The sequence below is a fragment of the Oncorhynchus clarkii genome, chromosome 33 (genome assembly GCF_045791955.1).
Source record: "Oncorhynchus clarkii lewisi isolate Uvic-CL-2024 chromosome 33, UVic_Ocla_1.0, whole genome shotgun sequence".
NCBI lineage: Eukaryota > Metazoa > Chordata > Actinopteri > Salmoniformes > Salmonidae > Oncorhynchus > Oncorhynchus clarkii.
In genome coordinates this window covers 24,464,138-24,478,938 of record NC_092179.1, presented here as the reverse complement: position 1 = coordinate 24,478,938, position 14,801 = coordinate 24,464,138, and the positions used below count along the sequence as shown (strand labels likewise).

At 42.9% G+C, this 14,801-nt stretch overlaps 1 protein-coding gene across 2 annotated transcripts in view; it reads left to right on the top strand.

Annotated features, from left to right (window-relative positions):
• Positions 1 to 14,801, top strand: part of LOC139393227 (voltage-dependent calcium channel subunit alpha-2/delta-1-like) — a 153,078-nt gene that overhangs the window by 114,709 nt on the left and 23,568 nt on the right. For both annotated transcript variants that reach the window (XM_071141676.1, XM_071141675.1), the window contains exons 16-24: positions 1,630 to 1,710; positions 2,860 to 2,943; positions 3,076 to 3,150; positions 6,503 to 6,574; positions 6,686 to 6,757; positions 6,835 to 6,896; positions 8,827 to 8,903; positions 13,001 to 13,061; positions 13,662 to 13,759. In XM_071141676.1, the coding sequence (XP_070997777.1) occupies positions 1,630 to 1,710; positions 2,860 to 2,943; positions 3,076 to 3,150; positions 6,503 to 6,574; positions 6,686 to 6,757; positions 6,835 to 6,896; positions 8,827 to 8,903; positions 13,001 to 13,061; positions 13,662 to 13,759 (682 nt within the window). The remainder of the gene's footprint in view (positions 1 to 1,629; positions 1,711 to 2,859; positions 2,944 to 3,075; positions 3,151 to 6,502; positions 6,575 to 6,685; positions 6,758 to 6,834; positions 6,897 to 8,826; positions 8,904 to 13,000; positions 13,062 to 13,661; positions 13,760 to 14,801) is intronic.

Below are 14,801 nucleotides of genomic sequence, written 5' to 3'. Positions count from 1 at the left end.
TTGACATCAGCAAACCGCTCGCCCACACAACGTTGACATCAGCAAACCGCTCGCCCACACAACGTTGACATCAGCAAACCGCTCGCCCACACAACGTTGACATCAGCAAACCGCTCGCCCACACAACGTTGACATCAGCAAACCGCTCGCCCACACAACGTTGACATCAGCAAACCGCTCGTCCACACAACGTTGACATCAGCAAACCGCTCGCCCACACAACGTTGACATCAGCAAACCGCTCGACAACACACGTTGACATCGGCAAACCGCTCGCTCACACAACGTTGACATCAGCAAACCGCTCGCCCACACAACGCCATACACACATATATTTTTGTTTAGTATATAATGTGAAGTTGGAGACAGCAAGATGGATGTATAGTGTCAAATCCAACAGCATGACACAGTCTCAGTGCAATAAGGAAATCTGATTACAGATTCAGAGGTCATCGCACATTTCCAGTAAGCACACATAATACCATGAAGACCATCCAGACGCACTAGAGAGATGGTGTCTTCCCTGTCGTGGTGATGGAGGCTGTCCACCTCATTACTGGAAACAGATGCTTCTCCAGCCACACGTCACAATAGCGGCCCACTGTGTGTTCTCACACACACACACACACAAGCAAAGCGGCACACCACATGGCCCTGTGTCTGGTTACCTGCAAAGACATGTCATTTTGAGTCCATTCATTTCGGGGGAAGATTTCTTTCTCATTCCATAGTAAACAATGTTATATGATTGAACATGGAAACATGACGTTTTCTCTATCGGATGCACTTTCATCCCTTATCCACTGTTTAAGTCAGGACGCAGCTTGACTTTGATAGGAGTTACTTTTAGATCTAGACAGCTGGTGTTTGTATTAAAAGGGTGTTTGCGTCACTAGTTGCACTCTGACACACATAGCAAGTTTATAATACAGTATCTACACTTACCATAGTCAACAGCCTGACACCCTGTGTAAGCCTTGTTGTCCCCAAATTCACACTGTAAATACTACCCTGCACAGCTTCCCATTATTTCTGCTATTTGTATTTATAACTAGATAGCTGGTGTTTGTACTGGAAAGTGTATTTGCGTCATTAATTACCCTCTCTGACACCAATGGAGAGTTAGTATTATGGACTCTCACTATAATCTGCCTTGTGGTCTTGCTCCACAGGGCTAGTACATTAGCCTGTTCCCATATCTGCTTGTGCTTGAGTTTACAACACAAACAGATATGGGAGCAGGCTACTATTTCATTTCAAGTACTATTCTTACCTATAGACTATAGTACATGAACACAACCTACACCAGTATACAGTATATGTGCATAGAGAATGCATAGCAGAGGAGGCTGGTGGGAGGAGTTATAGGAGGATGGGCTCATTGTAATGGCAGGGATGGATTCAATGGAACGGTATTAAACGCATCAAACATATTGAAACCACATGTTTGTCTCCGTTCCATTGATTCCATTGCCGCCATTACAACAAGCCCATCCTCCTATAGCTCCCCCCACCAGCTTCAACTGGTGCATATTATACCTGTTGTTATCAGTCTGATAAGACCAGTAGGGGTGTTGACATGCTGTTCTAAAGGAGATGGACTGAAAATACATGTGATCTGGTTGACAGGAGCTGGGTCTGGTGATCACAGGAACACTTCCAGTCTTCAACAAGACCAACACCAAAGCTGACAAAGAGAGGGGACTACAGGTACAGCGCTGACTGACTGGCTGGATGGCTGGCTGGCTGGTTGACTGGCTGGCTGGTTGACTGGCTGGATGGCTGGCTGGTTGACTGGCTGGCTGGTTGACTGACTGGTTGGTTGACTGGCTGGCTGACTGGCTGGTTGACTGACTGGTTGACGGACTGGTTGACTGACTGGCTATATGACTGACTGACTGGTTGACTAACTGACTGACTGGCTGGTTGACTGACTGTCTGACTGGTTGACTGACTGCTATCTGACTGACTGACTGGCTGGCTGACTGCTTACTTGCTTACTTACTAATTTACTTGCATTCCCGCAATGAGCTTTCAGAAGTGTGTTTGATTTGGACAGCAGTATGTCCCAGAAGCAGGGCGTTGATGACCTCTCAGCCAGGTTCACCTCCAGAACTGAACACTGGGTCACACCACAGGACTGGGAACAGTGGGTTAACTGCCTTGCTCAGGGGCAGAACGACAGATTTTTACCTTGTCTGCTCGGCAGTCGATTACGATGTGGGTCCTTTCTTCCTCTACTATCTCCTTGTTGAGGTACTTGTCAGCCATTTTGCTGATATAGTGTCACTCTTCAAAGCCTGCCCACTCTGTGCCACAGGAAGCAACGACATCTGATAACAGTAGCTAACTACGTCAAGATGATGCTATTTGGTATTTCGGTATTTTAGTAGGATCCTCATTAGTTGTTGTGAAAGCCTCAGCTACTCTTGCTGGGATCCACACAAAACATATAGACAATTAGTGGACAAGATCAGCTCAAGAACAGAACTACATACCTTTAAAAACAGCACACACAGCCTTCGTATCAATACATGGATGGTGTTTGATGGACCTGTAATGACTAAAGCCAGGCTGAGAATGACTCGTTAATGAGTCACAGTAACAACAAGGATTTCTAAAGGACATGTTTTATCTCCACTGTGCTCTTTGCTTTGGAAATGTTTTTTAAAGTCGCCAAGGGACTTGAGTCATCGGAGTTAAATTGTTTTTGTGAATGCCTGTGTGTGAAGCACTAGGGGTCCCTCTGAGTGATATACTACTGTGTGTGTGAAGCACTAGGGGTCCGTCTGAGTGAGGTACTATATAATGCTTTGTTTTGGTCTCATACCACTTTTCCTTGTTTGTTTTTTCTCCCAGAGGCCCCAAAACCAGCTGATCCTGGGAGTGATGGCTATCGATGTGTCGCTGGACGACATCAAAAGATTAACACCGAGATTTACAGTAAGACACACTCGCCTGTGTGCTACACACACACACTAACACATACCCACATAGCCTAGGTTAAGTATCCAGAACACCATCAATACCATCGACACACACACTAACTCTCCTGTCTCTTTCTATCTCTTGTAGTTTGGACCAAATGGTTATTACTTTGCCATTGACCCCAACGGTTACGTCTTGCTGCATCCCAACCTCTGCCCAAAGGTACAGCACACACACACACACACACACACACACACACACACACACACACACACACAAAACTACAACACTCATATGTTCCTTTAATCACAGTATGCTGCACAACATTGTTAAGCAAAGCCCCAATATACCTGTTAGCAAGGCATGGGAGATTTAGCAGCCTGGCGTTAGCCTACCGTTAGCCTAGCATAACATTACCCTAGTGTAGCCTAGCCACACTTAGCACTAGGGGAAGCTAGCCAAACAAAGCTATCTCGGAAAAGGTCACCATATGGGTTTGTGTAGAGAAGGTTTGCGAGGGACACTTCATGATTTCCACACAACAAACACAGGGAGAACATGGAGCTTACGCCCACGTAGCCATGTGTTTCACATCAGTCTTTAGTGTAATGTCCGCCTCACAGCTTTCCCGTAAACTGCCCTGAGGAAATATGTCACTGGTGTTCTTGTATCAAAACATCATTACTGTGCATTAAGTCAATACACAAGTATGGGTAAAGACTTCAGATAAATGCTGTGGTTTGGTGATATTAACTGACTTATATAGGTCAAATTAAATATATATATATATATAGCTCCACATTGATCTGGTACTGCCTGTATATAGCTCCATTCTTGTGTATTTTGTTTTATTCCTCGTGTTAGTTACCATTTTATATATATTTTTTTTTTAAACTCTGCATTGTTGAGAAAGCTTTGTTAGCAAGCATTTCACTGTAAAGTCTACACAAGTTGTTTATCACGTGATGAATACAATTTTATTTGATATTTGAAGGTGAAAACTTGTGGTTTTCCCAACAATCTTTCAATTGAATCCATGTCACTTTAAGAACAAATTCTTATTTACAATGGGTTAACTGCCTTGTTCAGGGGCAGAACAACCGATTTTTAACTTGTCAGCTCAGGGATTCAATCTAGCAACCTTTCGGTTACTGGCCCAATGCTCTAACCACTAGGCTACCTGCCACCCTATATGTACAGGGAGTACCAGACCAATGTGGAGCTATATACAGGGAGTACCAGTACCAGATCAATGTGGAGCTATATACAGGGAGTACCAGTACCAGATCAATGTGGAGCTATATACAGGGAGTACCAGTACCAGATCAATGTGGAGCTAAATACAGGGAGTACCAGTACCAGATCAATGTGGAGCTATATACAGGGAGTACCAGTACCAGATCAATGTGGAGCTAAATACAGCGAGTAACAGTACCAGATCAATGTGCAGAGGTATGAAGTATTTGAGTTAGATATGTACATGAAGCCAGGGTAAAGTGACTAGGCATCAGGATAGATAATAATAAAGTACCTGCGCCAAATACAACATGAGCCAGACCTTACAGTGAAATGCTTACTTACAAGCCCTTAAAACTTCTTAGGGATCAAATCCCTTTAACAGGATCGATTTGACAACATCCGGTGAAATGGCAGAGCACCAAATTCAAATTAAATTACTAGAAATATTAAACTTTCATGAAATCACACATGCAATACACCAAATTAAAGTTACACTTGTTGTTAATCCAGCCAACGTGTCAGATTTCAAAAAGGCTTTATGGCGAAAGCAAACCATGCGATTATCTGAGGATAGCACCCCGTCAAACAAACACAGACAATCATAATTCAACCCGCCAGGCGCGACACAAAACTCAGAAATAAATATATAATTCATGCCTTACCTTTGACGAGCTTCTTCTGTTGGCACTCCAATATGTCCCATAAACATGACAAATGGTCCTTTTGTTCGATTAATTCCGTCATTATATATCCAAAATGTCAATTTATTTGGCGCATTTGATCCAGAAAAACACCGGTTCGCAACATGACTACAAAATATCTCACAAGTTACCTGTAATCTTTGTCCAAACATTTCCAAACATTTCAAACAACTTTCCTAATACAACTTTAGGTATTTTTTAACGTAAATAATCACTCAAATTTAAGACGGGATAAACTGCGTTCAATACCGGACGAAAACAAAGTGGAGCGTGCTTTCATGTTACACGACTCTAACAAACAACAACACACTTCACTCGACCCTCGTTCTGAACAGGGCTACTTCTTCATTACTCAAAGGAAAAACATCAACCAATTTGTGAGTGCCTGTGTGTGTGAATGCCTGTGTGTGAAGCACTAGGGGTCCCTCTGAGTGATATACTACTGTGTGTGTGAAGCACTAGGGGTCTGTTTGAGTGAGGTACTATACAATTTCTAAAGACTGTTGACATCCAGTGGAAGCGATAGGAATTGCAAGCAAGTGATTTAGAAAACCAGATCCCCATAGAAAACCCATTGAAAAGAGCATGACCTCAACAACAACAAAAAATCCTGGATGGTTTGTCAGAGTTTTGCCTGCCAAATAAGTTATGTTATACTCACAGACATCATTCAAACAGTTTTTGAAACTTCAGAGTGTTTTCTATCCAAATCTACTAATAATATGCATATCTTAGCTTCTGGGCCTGAGTAGCAGGCAGTTTACTTTGGGCACGCTTTTCATCCGGATGTGAAAATACCGCCCCCTAACCTAGAGAGGTTTTAACCAACAATGCAGTTTTAAGAAAAATAAGTGTTAAGAAAGTGTATACTAAAATAAACGGAAGTAAAAAATGTTTAAAAACAAAATAACAAAATAGAAAAATAACAAATAATTAAAGAGCAACAATAAAATAACAGTAGCGAGGCTGTCTACAGGGTGTACCGGTACAGAGTCAATGTGCGGTGGCACAGCTTAGTTGAGGTAATATGTACATGTAGGTAGAGGAAAGGTTGGCACATAGCTTATCTTTGTATGTTTGTGTTTGTACCTTATCTGTATTAAATGGTTTGGTTTATCTCCTGTTAATATCTCAACTCCTATTTCATAAAGTTTGTTTTGGAGTTTTGGTGCTGTATCTGTCTAGGCTCATGAGGAAGGGTTCACGGACAAAGATTGAGACAAATCCTGACTGTAAATCATTTTAATCTGGACATAGGGTAATTTTTGCATGACTAATTTGCAGTAAGCAAAATACCCATAATATTTCAAATAGACAGGTAGGCTGCTTTTTTTTCACAGGTCTGTTGTCTTTTGCATGACTAATGCCACCCTTAAAGGTCGTTTCACATAGACTGTCTTAAATCATTCCTGGGGGAACTCTTTCCTGGGTTGATTCAATCTATAAAACAGTAAATGTTGTATTAGATCTCTCTCTCGCGCATGCGTGCACTCTCTGTCTCTCTCTCTCTCTCTCTCTCTCTCTCTCTCTCTCTCTCTCACTCTCTCTTACTCTGTTTCGCACTTTCTCTCTCGCACTTTCTCTCGCACTTTCTCTCTCGCTCTCTGTCTCTCGCTCTCTGTCTCGCACTCTAGAATCCTAAATTTCAGGAGCCTGTAACTCTGGACTTCCTGGACGCTGAGCTGGAGGATGAGATTAAAGTAGAGGTAAGATGGAGGCCACTGATGGTCTTCTTTAATGCTTCCACCTTTGTGTCCACATTCTATCCTGTTGTGGGTTGAACTTGCTCCTAAGAGCTAAGTGTTTTTTGTCCTCAGATAAGAACGAACATGATTCATGGAGAAACCGGCCACCGCACCGTACACACACTAGTGAAGTCCCAGGATGAGGTAAACTAAAACATGATGGAAAGACTATTTCGGGGTGAGCTGTCCCTTTGATGACAAATGTGTGTTCTGCTCCACAGCGGTACATAGACCGAAGCGAAAGATCGTACACATATGCCCCTGTAAAGGGTACAGATTACAGGTAACAGCTACATGTACTGTATTTGTACCCCTACCTGAGTATACCATGTACACTATTCATTTTTAGGGCCTTGAGTTTTTATTCTGACCACGTGACTTGACCAAGAAAACTCTCCTGGGTCAAGAGTCTGGAGTTTTACCTGGTCAAGGCATATACTAGGTTCCGTAAACACTCCGGGCCCTATCTAGAAGAACAATAGGAGTCACTGTTTTCATCTCTTATGACTACGAGTAGTGCACTGACACCTGATCAATGCAACCGCTTGAAAGGTCGTGGCCATAGAGAATAATAGGGGCTTCTAGTGGCCAAAAGGAAGTTTTAGCACAGGTACCGCCATTGAGGGCTTCCAACATTTTAATGCAAATAGAACAATGAGCCAGATGTTTCACCGGAAGTGTAAATTTGAAGCTTCCTGGTGGCATTTCCACTCGCCACCAAAAATGGTGATGAGAGGAAGCCCAGTGGCAGGCAGTGGGAGAAGATGGAGCTGGATGGATTTTGGCCCGACATTCTGCTAATTTCTCATCGAAATTAGCGGTTTTCTGTCCCCAAGACTAGAATATTTTACAGAGTGGATTATGTTTTGTAGACTTTACCCTTTGCCAAAGTTTCAAAATGTTTTGTTGTTTAGAAGGGGTGTAAGGGCGAATTGAGCTATTGCACATGTACACTTCAGAGTATGCGTTCCCTACGGGAAATATGCTAGAACACGCCAATAGGATCTCGCTAACTCGTGCTTGTCTCTGTCCACCTCCTTGCTTGTTCTGCCCACTATAATGAATTTGCTCCCATTGGAAATGACAGTCTGTGGTCTATCTTGGGTTAGTTGTGCAAATCTCAGATTTTAATGTAGTCAACTGGGTGGTCTAAATTCATTGGCTGATCCCTCCTGGTGACCCTGTTGGAGTCATGTCCAACCGGGTCATCAGGAGGAATCAGCCAATTGTGAAGAAGAAAATGTACTACTTCAAAATGGAGATTGCCTCAATGACGCTGCCCATGCTGGAACAGGCGCAATAATGGCACAGATACAAAGATGAGTCCTCTATCTATCTCTATGGTTGTGACTAGGCGGAGTACAGATACGCCCGGAGTTGACATTTCGTAGCAAGTTAGGAGAGCGTTTTAACTAATCCTAACCTTACCCCAATTCTCCTAACCTGTTAAGTGAATTCTCCTAACCTGCTGCGTAAGTTCTCCTAACCTGCTACAAACAAAGTAACTTCTGGTTGTAGCTGTGTACCACCTAGTCAAAACTCTCTTGAGACTGTCCTAAATGTGTGTGTACCACCTAGTCAAAACCCTCTTGAGACTGTCCTAAATGTGTGTGTACCACCTAGTCCAAACCCTTTTGAGGCAGTCCTAAATGTGTGTGTACCACCTAGTCCAAACCCTTTTGAGACTGTCCTAAATGTGTGTGTACCACCTAGTCCAAACCCTTTTGAGACTGTCCTAAATGTGTGTGTACCACCTAGTCCAAACCCTTTTGAGACTGTCCTAAATGTGTGCACTAAACTGGAGCATGCAGATATCTGGAGCAAAATAAGAAATATTGTATTTGAATGGGGAATGATGACTTTTACAAAGTTGCGAGGAGTGAACTGTACATATGATAAATGTACTTATAAAAAATAAGTTACAAAGCACAGCAGAATATGTCTGTGTGAAAGTTTTAGCTCCAGAGGTGACAAGTTTTGAAGACATTTTTGTTTTGATGTGTGGATCAACTTTTAGGTTTATGTGGAGATGATCTGTGATTCTTGCAAATTTGTTCTTTGTTAGAACTGTGCAAAATATGAAAATGTGGTGTAAGTGTGTGTGCACCCATTCATCTCTGTGCGTGTGCACCTATTCGTGTGCGTCTATTATTCTGTGTGCGTGTGCGTGTGTGTGTGTGTGTGTGTGTGTGTGCGTGCGTGCGTGCTCCCAGTCTAGCCTTGGTCCTTCCAGTGTACAGCCTGCATTACATCCACACTACTATCGGAGACACCATCACCCAGGCCAAATGTAAGTAGCATTCTCCTGACCTATATCAAGGCATGACCTTATACGCAGTAAACATTTCCTTTGTATATAGACAGAATGACAAAACACATTTGTAAGATGGCAATGACATTTAAATGTATACCACATAGGGGTTAAGGGAAGCCTCACTGTGAGCACACACAAACACACTCCCTCTCTCATTCGCTCTCTCTCACACACTACACTTATTTCCACATGCTTGTCCCCTTCAAGCTGCGAGATTCCCATTAGTCAAATCATTGTGTGTTGTTAGTCAGTCATTGGGTTAGGATGATGGGTCTTCCATAGGAAGGTCTGTGTTTCTGTCTTTGTAGTCTGGGTATCTCCTGTGGGTCTGTTTTATTCCCCACATACACACACATACATGCACATATACACACAGGTCTTCCTGGGAAGTTCAGTTTGTCTGGGTACCTCCTGTGGGTCTGTTCGGTCCCCCAAGCACACACACACACACACAGACACACAATCTGTCTTACTTTCCTACCAGTCAGTCCCTTAGCTGATTGGGACGGTCCCTGAGTTGATCATCTGTTTTCTGCAGTAAAACGGGAAACCCATTTCTCATACATCCTGTTCAAGCTGCAATGTTCTTATTCAACACACAGAGGAATAAAATATTGTGTACCCCTGTTTGCTTCGTTCCTGTCCCCTTCTCTTTCCCGCTCCTCCTTCCCTCCTTCCTGTCCTCACCTGCTGACCTTCTCACCCCTGTCTTCTCCGTGTGTTGGAACCCCCTCAGTGGAATTGGGCAAGTATTCTCCTCCTGTATCTTACCTCACACCTTCCCTGTCCTCCTGCGCTCACACCTGTACATGATGAACTACAGTACCCATAATGCTCTGTTTTATCTTAGTGAAGAAGTTCCTGCAACTAACATAATTGTGTTCCATCTCCTTACCAATACAACACCATTCCTCTAGGCACACTATCTCTCTTCAACACTAGATTTGCAACTTTTCTGTTTACACTAACCTTGATGTGGTGTTGCCAAAGCCACATTCCTGCTTCCTGTGTAAGTGCAACTATTAGCATACCGTAAATACCGTAGTATATAGGCAAACAAAATGCCATCTACTGGTATTAGGGTAATGAAAGTCATTCTTGCAGGGACATGTGGTGTGGGAGGGAGGTATGTGGTGTAGCTGTCTCCCTCACTTCCTCTGGAGGTAGTATGGGAGACATCTCCTAAAGAGAAAATCTAGATCTGTCTCTTTACACTACAGTATCTCTCCTGGACCTAGAATGTGTTGTCAAAGTAGTGTAGTGTAAAGAGGTCCATAGTAGTGTAATGATGTCGTGACATACACGAATCTGAGTCATTTAGATATAGGTCTTATAACTGATTTAGATAGTGTTTGATCACACTGATTCAGTCCCTAGTCTGACCACACACAAGGAGAGCCTTGCATGCGATGCTGCTGCCCCATAGTGAGTGTGTGTATGAGTGTGTATTTTCACAAGCCTCTGTATGCATGTTGTTTATCCCACCTGCCCCAATGGCACTCAGATGTGGCTTTGGCACTAACCTTCCAGAGTCTAGCTAGCAGGAAGGACAGAGGGGAGGATGTTTGCATTATTTTAAGGTGAACCCATAAAAGAGAAAGTGATGAGTGTTCGCCTAAAACATGACTGGACAGTTTCTCCCTTTTTTAGTTTCTCTTTTTTAATCATTCAGAGGTTTACAGGCTCGTAAAATAGTCTTAATGAAAGACAGAAACCACCTCATCCCCACAGAGCATCACCTCTCTCTCTCTCTCTCTCCCCTCTCTCTCTCTCTCTCTTTCTCTCCCTCTCTCTCTCTCTCTCTCTCTCTCTCTCTCTCTCTCTCTCTCTCTCTCTCTCTCTCTCTCTCTCTCTCTCTCTCTCTCTCTCTCTCTCTCTCTCTCCCCCTCTCTCTCTCTCTCTCTCTCTCTCTCTCCCTCTCTCTCTCTCTCTCTCTTTCCCTCTCTCTCTCTCTCTCTCTCTCCCTCTCTCTCTCTCTCCCTCTCTCCCTCTCCCTCTCCCTCTCCCTCTCCCTCTCTCTCTCTGTGTCTCTCTCTTTGTCTCTCTCTCTCCTTTTGTGTGCACCAGTATCCCCTGTGTGTGAGTGTGTCTCATGTGGTCGCTGAGTCACATAACACACTAACAGTCTACTTTTATTGAGAGAGTGGCCATTGTTGTTTTATCCAAAACACATGTGGTTGGGGTAGGCTCCATTTAAATTCAGACAGAACCAGAAGTGATTTGAAATTCCTATTCAAGAATCTAAAAATCCTTATTGACAATAATGACTCTGATTCGATTTCAATTCACTTCCTGGTTTGACTGTATTGTAATGGTATCGGCTTGCCCAGCCATGTAACTAAACTCTCCAACCTTTCACCTTTCACCCCTAATTGTACAAATACTGTACAATTTAATATCAGTCTAGGTTGCATGTTTACATTCTAAAGTGTATGTGATTGCCATGGAATGTTTGCTTTCAGCATGGTATCCACATCTTTCAGTGAAGTTCCCTAAAACATGTCTCTGGTTCATTGAAAATCTGTGTATCTGTGTGTGTCTTTCGTGTTTGTATACATTCATTCACTTTCTTAAAGACACTGTAGGTGGAGGCAATCTATGATTTCAAAAAAAGTGACAAAATAAACATTGGGCTGTCATTAATGTCTTTTAAATTAGACTTAATGTAATTGAAGTATTGACGATGTACCAAGAATCTACACATGGACATCATTATTTTCCAACAATTACTACCAAAGACCTCACGTACTAGTCTGAAGTCTAGCCCATGAGGTCATGACGAATACCGCACCACAATATAATAATAATAAGCCCCATATTTTAAACAATATCAAGGTAATATCCAAGCAATACAACAGGATTATGTTCCATGATGAATGTCTCTTCTATTCCTTTCCATGGCATTGCCATATGAATACATTACTCAACACTAATAACCCCATGGATTCATCATTACCACTGTATTACAGTACAGACAATATGATGATAATGGTCATTGAAATCAATGCATTGAAAGCAATGCAATGTTATCGCTAGAATGCTCATTTTAAACCACATTGAAGGCCTCTCGTTGCGTGCTCCTTGTAGCTTGATCTGTCAACATTTACATTTTGAGAAGAAACCTTTTGATGGGAGTGCAATATTTTTATTCAAGGCCTCGCTCTGTGAATAAAATATATTGTTGACCTTTGACCCTTGTGGTTTTACCCTGTTTTTTCTACTTTCCTTCCCTCCTTCCTTCCCTCATTCACACATGGGGATGCATCTATCTTTCACATACTCTCTCTGCGGGGATTTTGTCCACTCCAGGGGACGAGGGCAAGTATTTTTTCTCCTCTTGTCTCTCTCCTCCTGTTCGAAGAGTCGTGTCTGTCTGCTGTTTTTCCCAGCATGCATAGGGAAGTCATTCCCACGCCAAGGTTCCATGTCGTCCACACAACCTGATTTACATCTGTTCATTAGAGATTGTCTCATACTTTATTTTTCTCTGCTGTACACTGCTGTCCGTAGATTTTTCTAGACCTAGTTCTAGTCACAGTCAACTAAGTATAAACCCTTTACATAGAGCGTATTTCCTGCATTGTCTTCTATGCTGCCAAACCTAGTCTTTACCATAGTATTTACCACCTTTAAGATACAAACTTCTATGAGCCAAGCTCCTTGGGTGGAGGGGGTGGTACGGTCACCCTGTGACGATGGACAGAGGAATGTATACCCCCACCATGCTTTAAAATGAGGAGTTGACAGACAACACTTAACTTACATTCATCAAAGCTGTATCTCTCTATCAGACATGGAGTCATGTGTCTATACAAACTGTGGACCGTCTAGGACTGGGGATTGTCTTCATGATGTCTGAATCACCATGGCCCATCAGTTGACAGTCTACAGTCTCTGACAGAAGTCATTTGATCCATCAGCCATGAATCTCATCAGCATCTGTATCAATCAATGGTCATCATGTTAACTTGACATGAGTTATGTGTGATACACTTCTTCCGGTTCCAAGGTCTGTGTATATGAATAGCACAGAGAGATGTTTGTAGGACTCACAGCTTTCTGCTCTTCTACAGTCTCTGAAAGCTTGCAGGAAGACAAGTTTGAGGAGTATGGATACACTCTCATTGCACCAAGGTAAGAAGATTGACTGTTATTTGTAGAAAGGTTTATATACAGGTAACTGATAAAATAAAGGAGACGCCTGAGTAAATTAGGGATAACAAAGTATATTGAAAGCAAATTCTTCCAAACAGGTGTGGTTCCTGAGTTAATTAACATCCCATCATGCTTAGGGTCATGTATAAAAAATGCTGGGCAGGCCATTATTTTGGCTACCATGGCTATGCTCCCATAGGATGACAATGACCCCATCCACAGGGTACGAGTGGTCACTCAATTGTTTGTTGAGCATGTAAACCATATGCCCTTGCTGTCTCAGTCACCAGATCTCAACCTAATTGAACACTCATGGGAGATTCTAGAGAGGTGCCTGAGACAGCTTTTTCCACCATCAACAAAACACCAAATGATGGAATTTCTTGTGGAAGAATGGTGTCGCATCCCTCCTATAGAGTTCCAGACACTTGTAGAATCTATGACAGGGCACATTGAAGCTGTTCTGGCCTGTGGTGGCCCAACACCCTATTAAGACACTTTATGTTGGTGTTGCCTTTATTTTGGCAGTTACCTGTACATATACATGTATAGGATTTGAGTTTTTTTTTCATCCCATAGGGAGTACTGTAAGGATCTGAAGCCGTCTAAAAACAACACAGAGTTCCTGATGGACTTCAATGAGTACATCGACAGGAAGACTCCCAACAACCCACTGTGTGAGTAGCTAAGACCAGGGACAACCAAACACCTTCCTTGGGTTTCTCCCTTCCAACAAAGAGTAGCTAAGACCAGGGACAACCAAACACCTTCCTTGGGTTTCTCCCTTCCAACAAAGAGTAGCTAAGACCAGGGACAATCAGACACCTTCCCTTGGTTTCTCCCTTCCAACAAAGAGTAGCTAATACCAGGGAAAATCAGACGCCTTCCCTGGGTTTCTCCCTTCCAACAAAGAGTAGCTAATACCAGGGAAAATCAGACGCCTTCCCTGGGTTTCTCCCTTCCAAAGAAGAGTAGCTAATACCAGGGACAACCAGAGACCTTCCCTGGGTTTCTCCCTTCCAACAAAGAGTAGCTGAGATCACGAACAACCAGACACCTTCTCTGGGTTTCTCCCTTCCAACAAAGAGTAGCTAAGACCAGGAACAACCAAACACCTTCCCTTGGTTTCTCACTTCCAACAAAGAGTGGCTAACACCAGGGACAATTAAACACCTTTCCTATGTTCCCTCTTCCAGCCACTAACCAACAACCATCCGTGGGTTAACACTCGCTGCTCAGAACTGGTGGTGAATAGATTGAGACATCAGTTACATTTTTACATTATTTTTTAACATATACATTACATGTAATGAAGCACTCTGAAAGACATTTTATGATGATCCTTTAATAATGATCATTTAGGCTCAACAAGTCACGTGAAACATTTTGGTTGTTAGACCGTTGTTCAGTGGGCACTAGAACAACATGGGTCTTGGACAGTATTGGTGTCTTCATAGGAGGGCCAACTGAACCTGTTCCCTGGGGTGTCTATAGTGACCCATAGATCTGGAAGTCTGGAGTGACTGCTATGCAGTCTACTGTATACAGAATAAAGACAGTCAGGCCTCTCCGTCTGTAGAACCCCTCCATCCTTGTGTTGGCCTGTTTGATCCTAACTCTAAAAGTCTGACCATCATATGCCTCAGGACACACGTGTTAGATGCCTCGCCTTTGCCGCAACACACACACACAAACACACACACTCCACCAAGTGATATA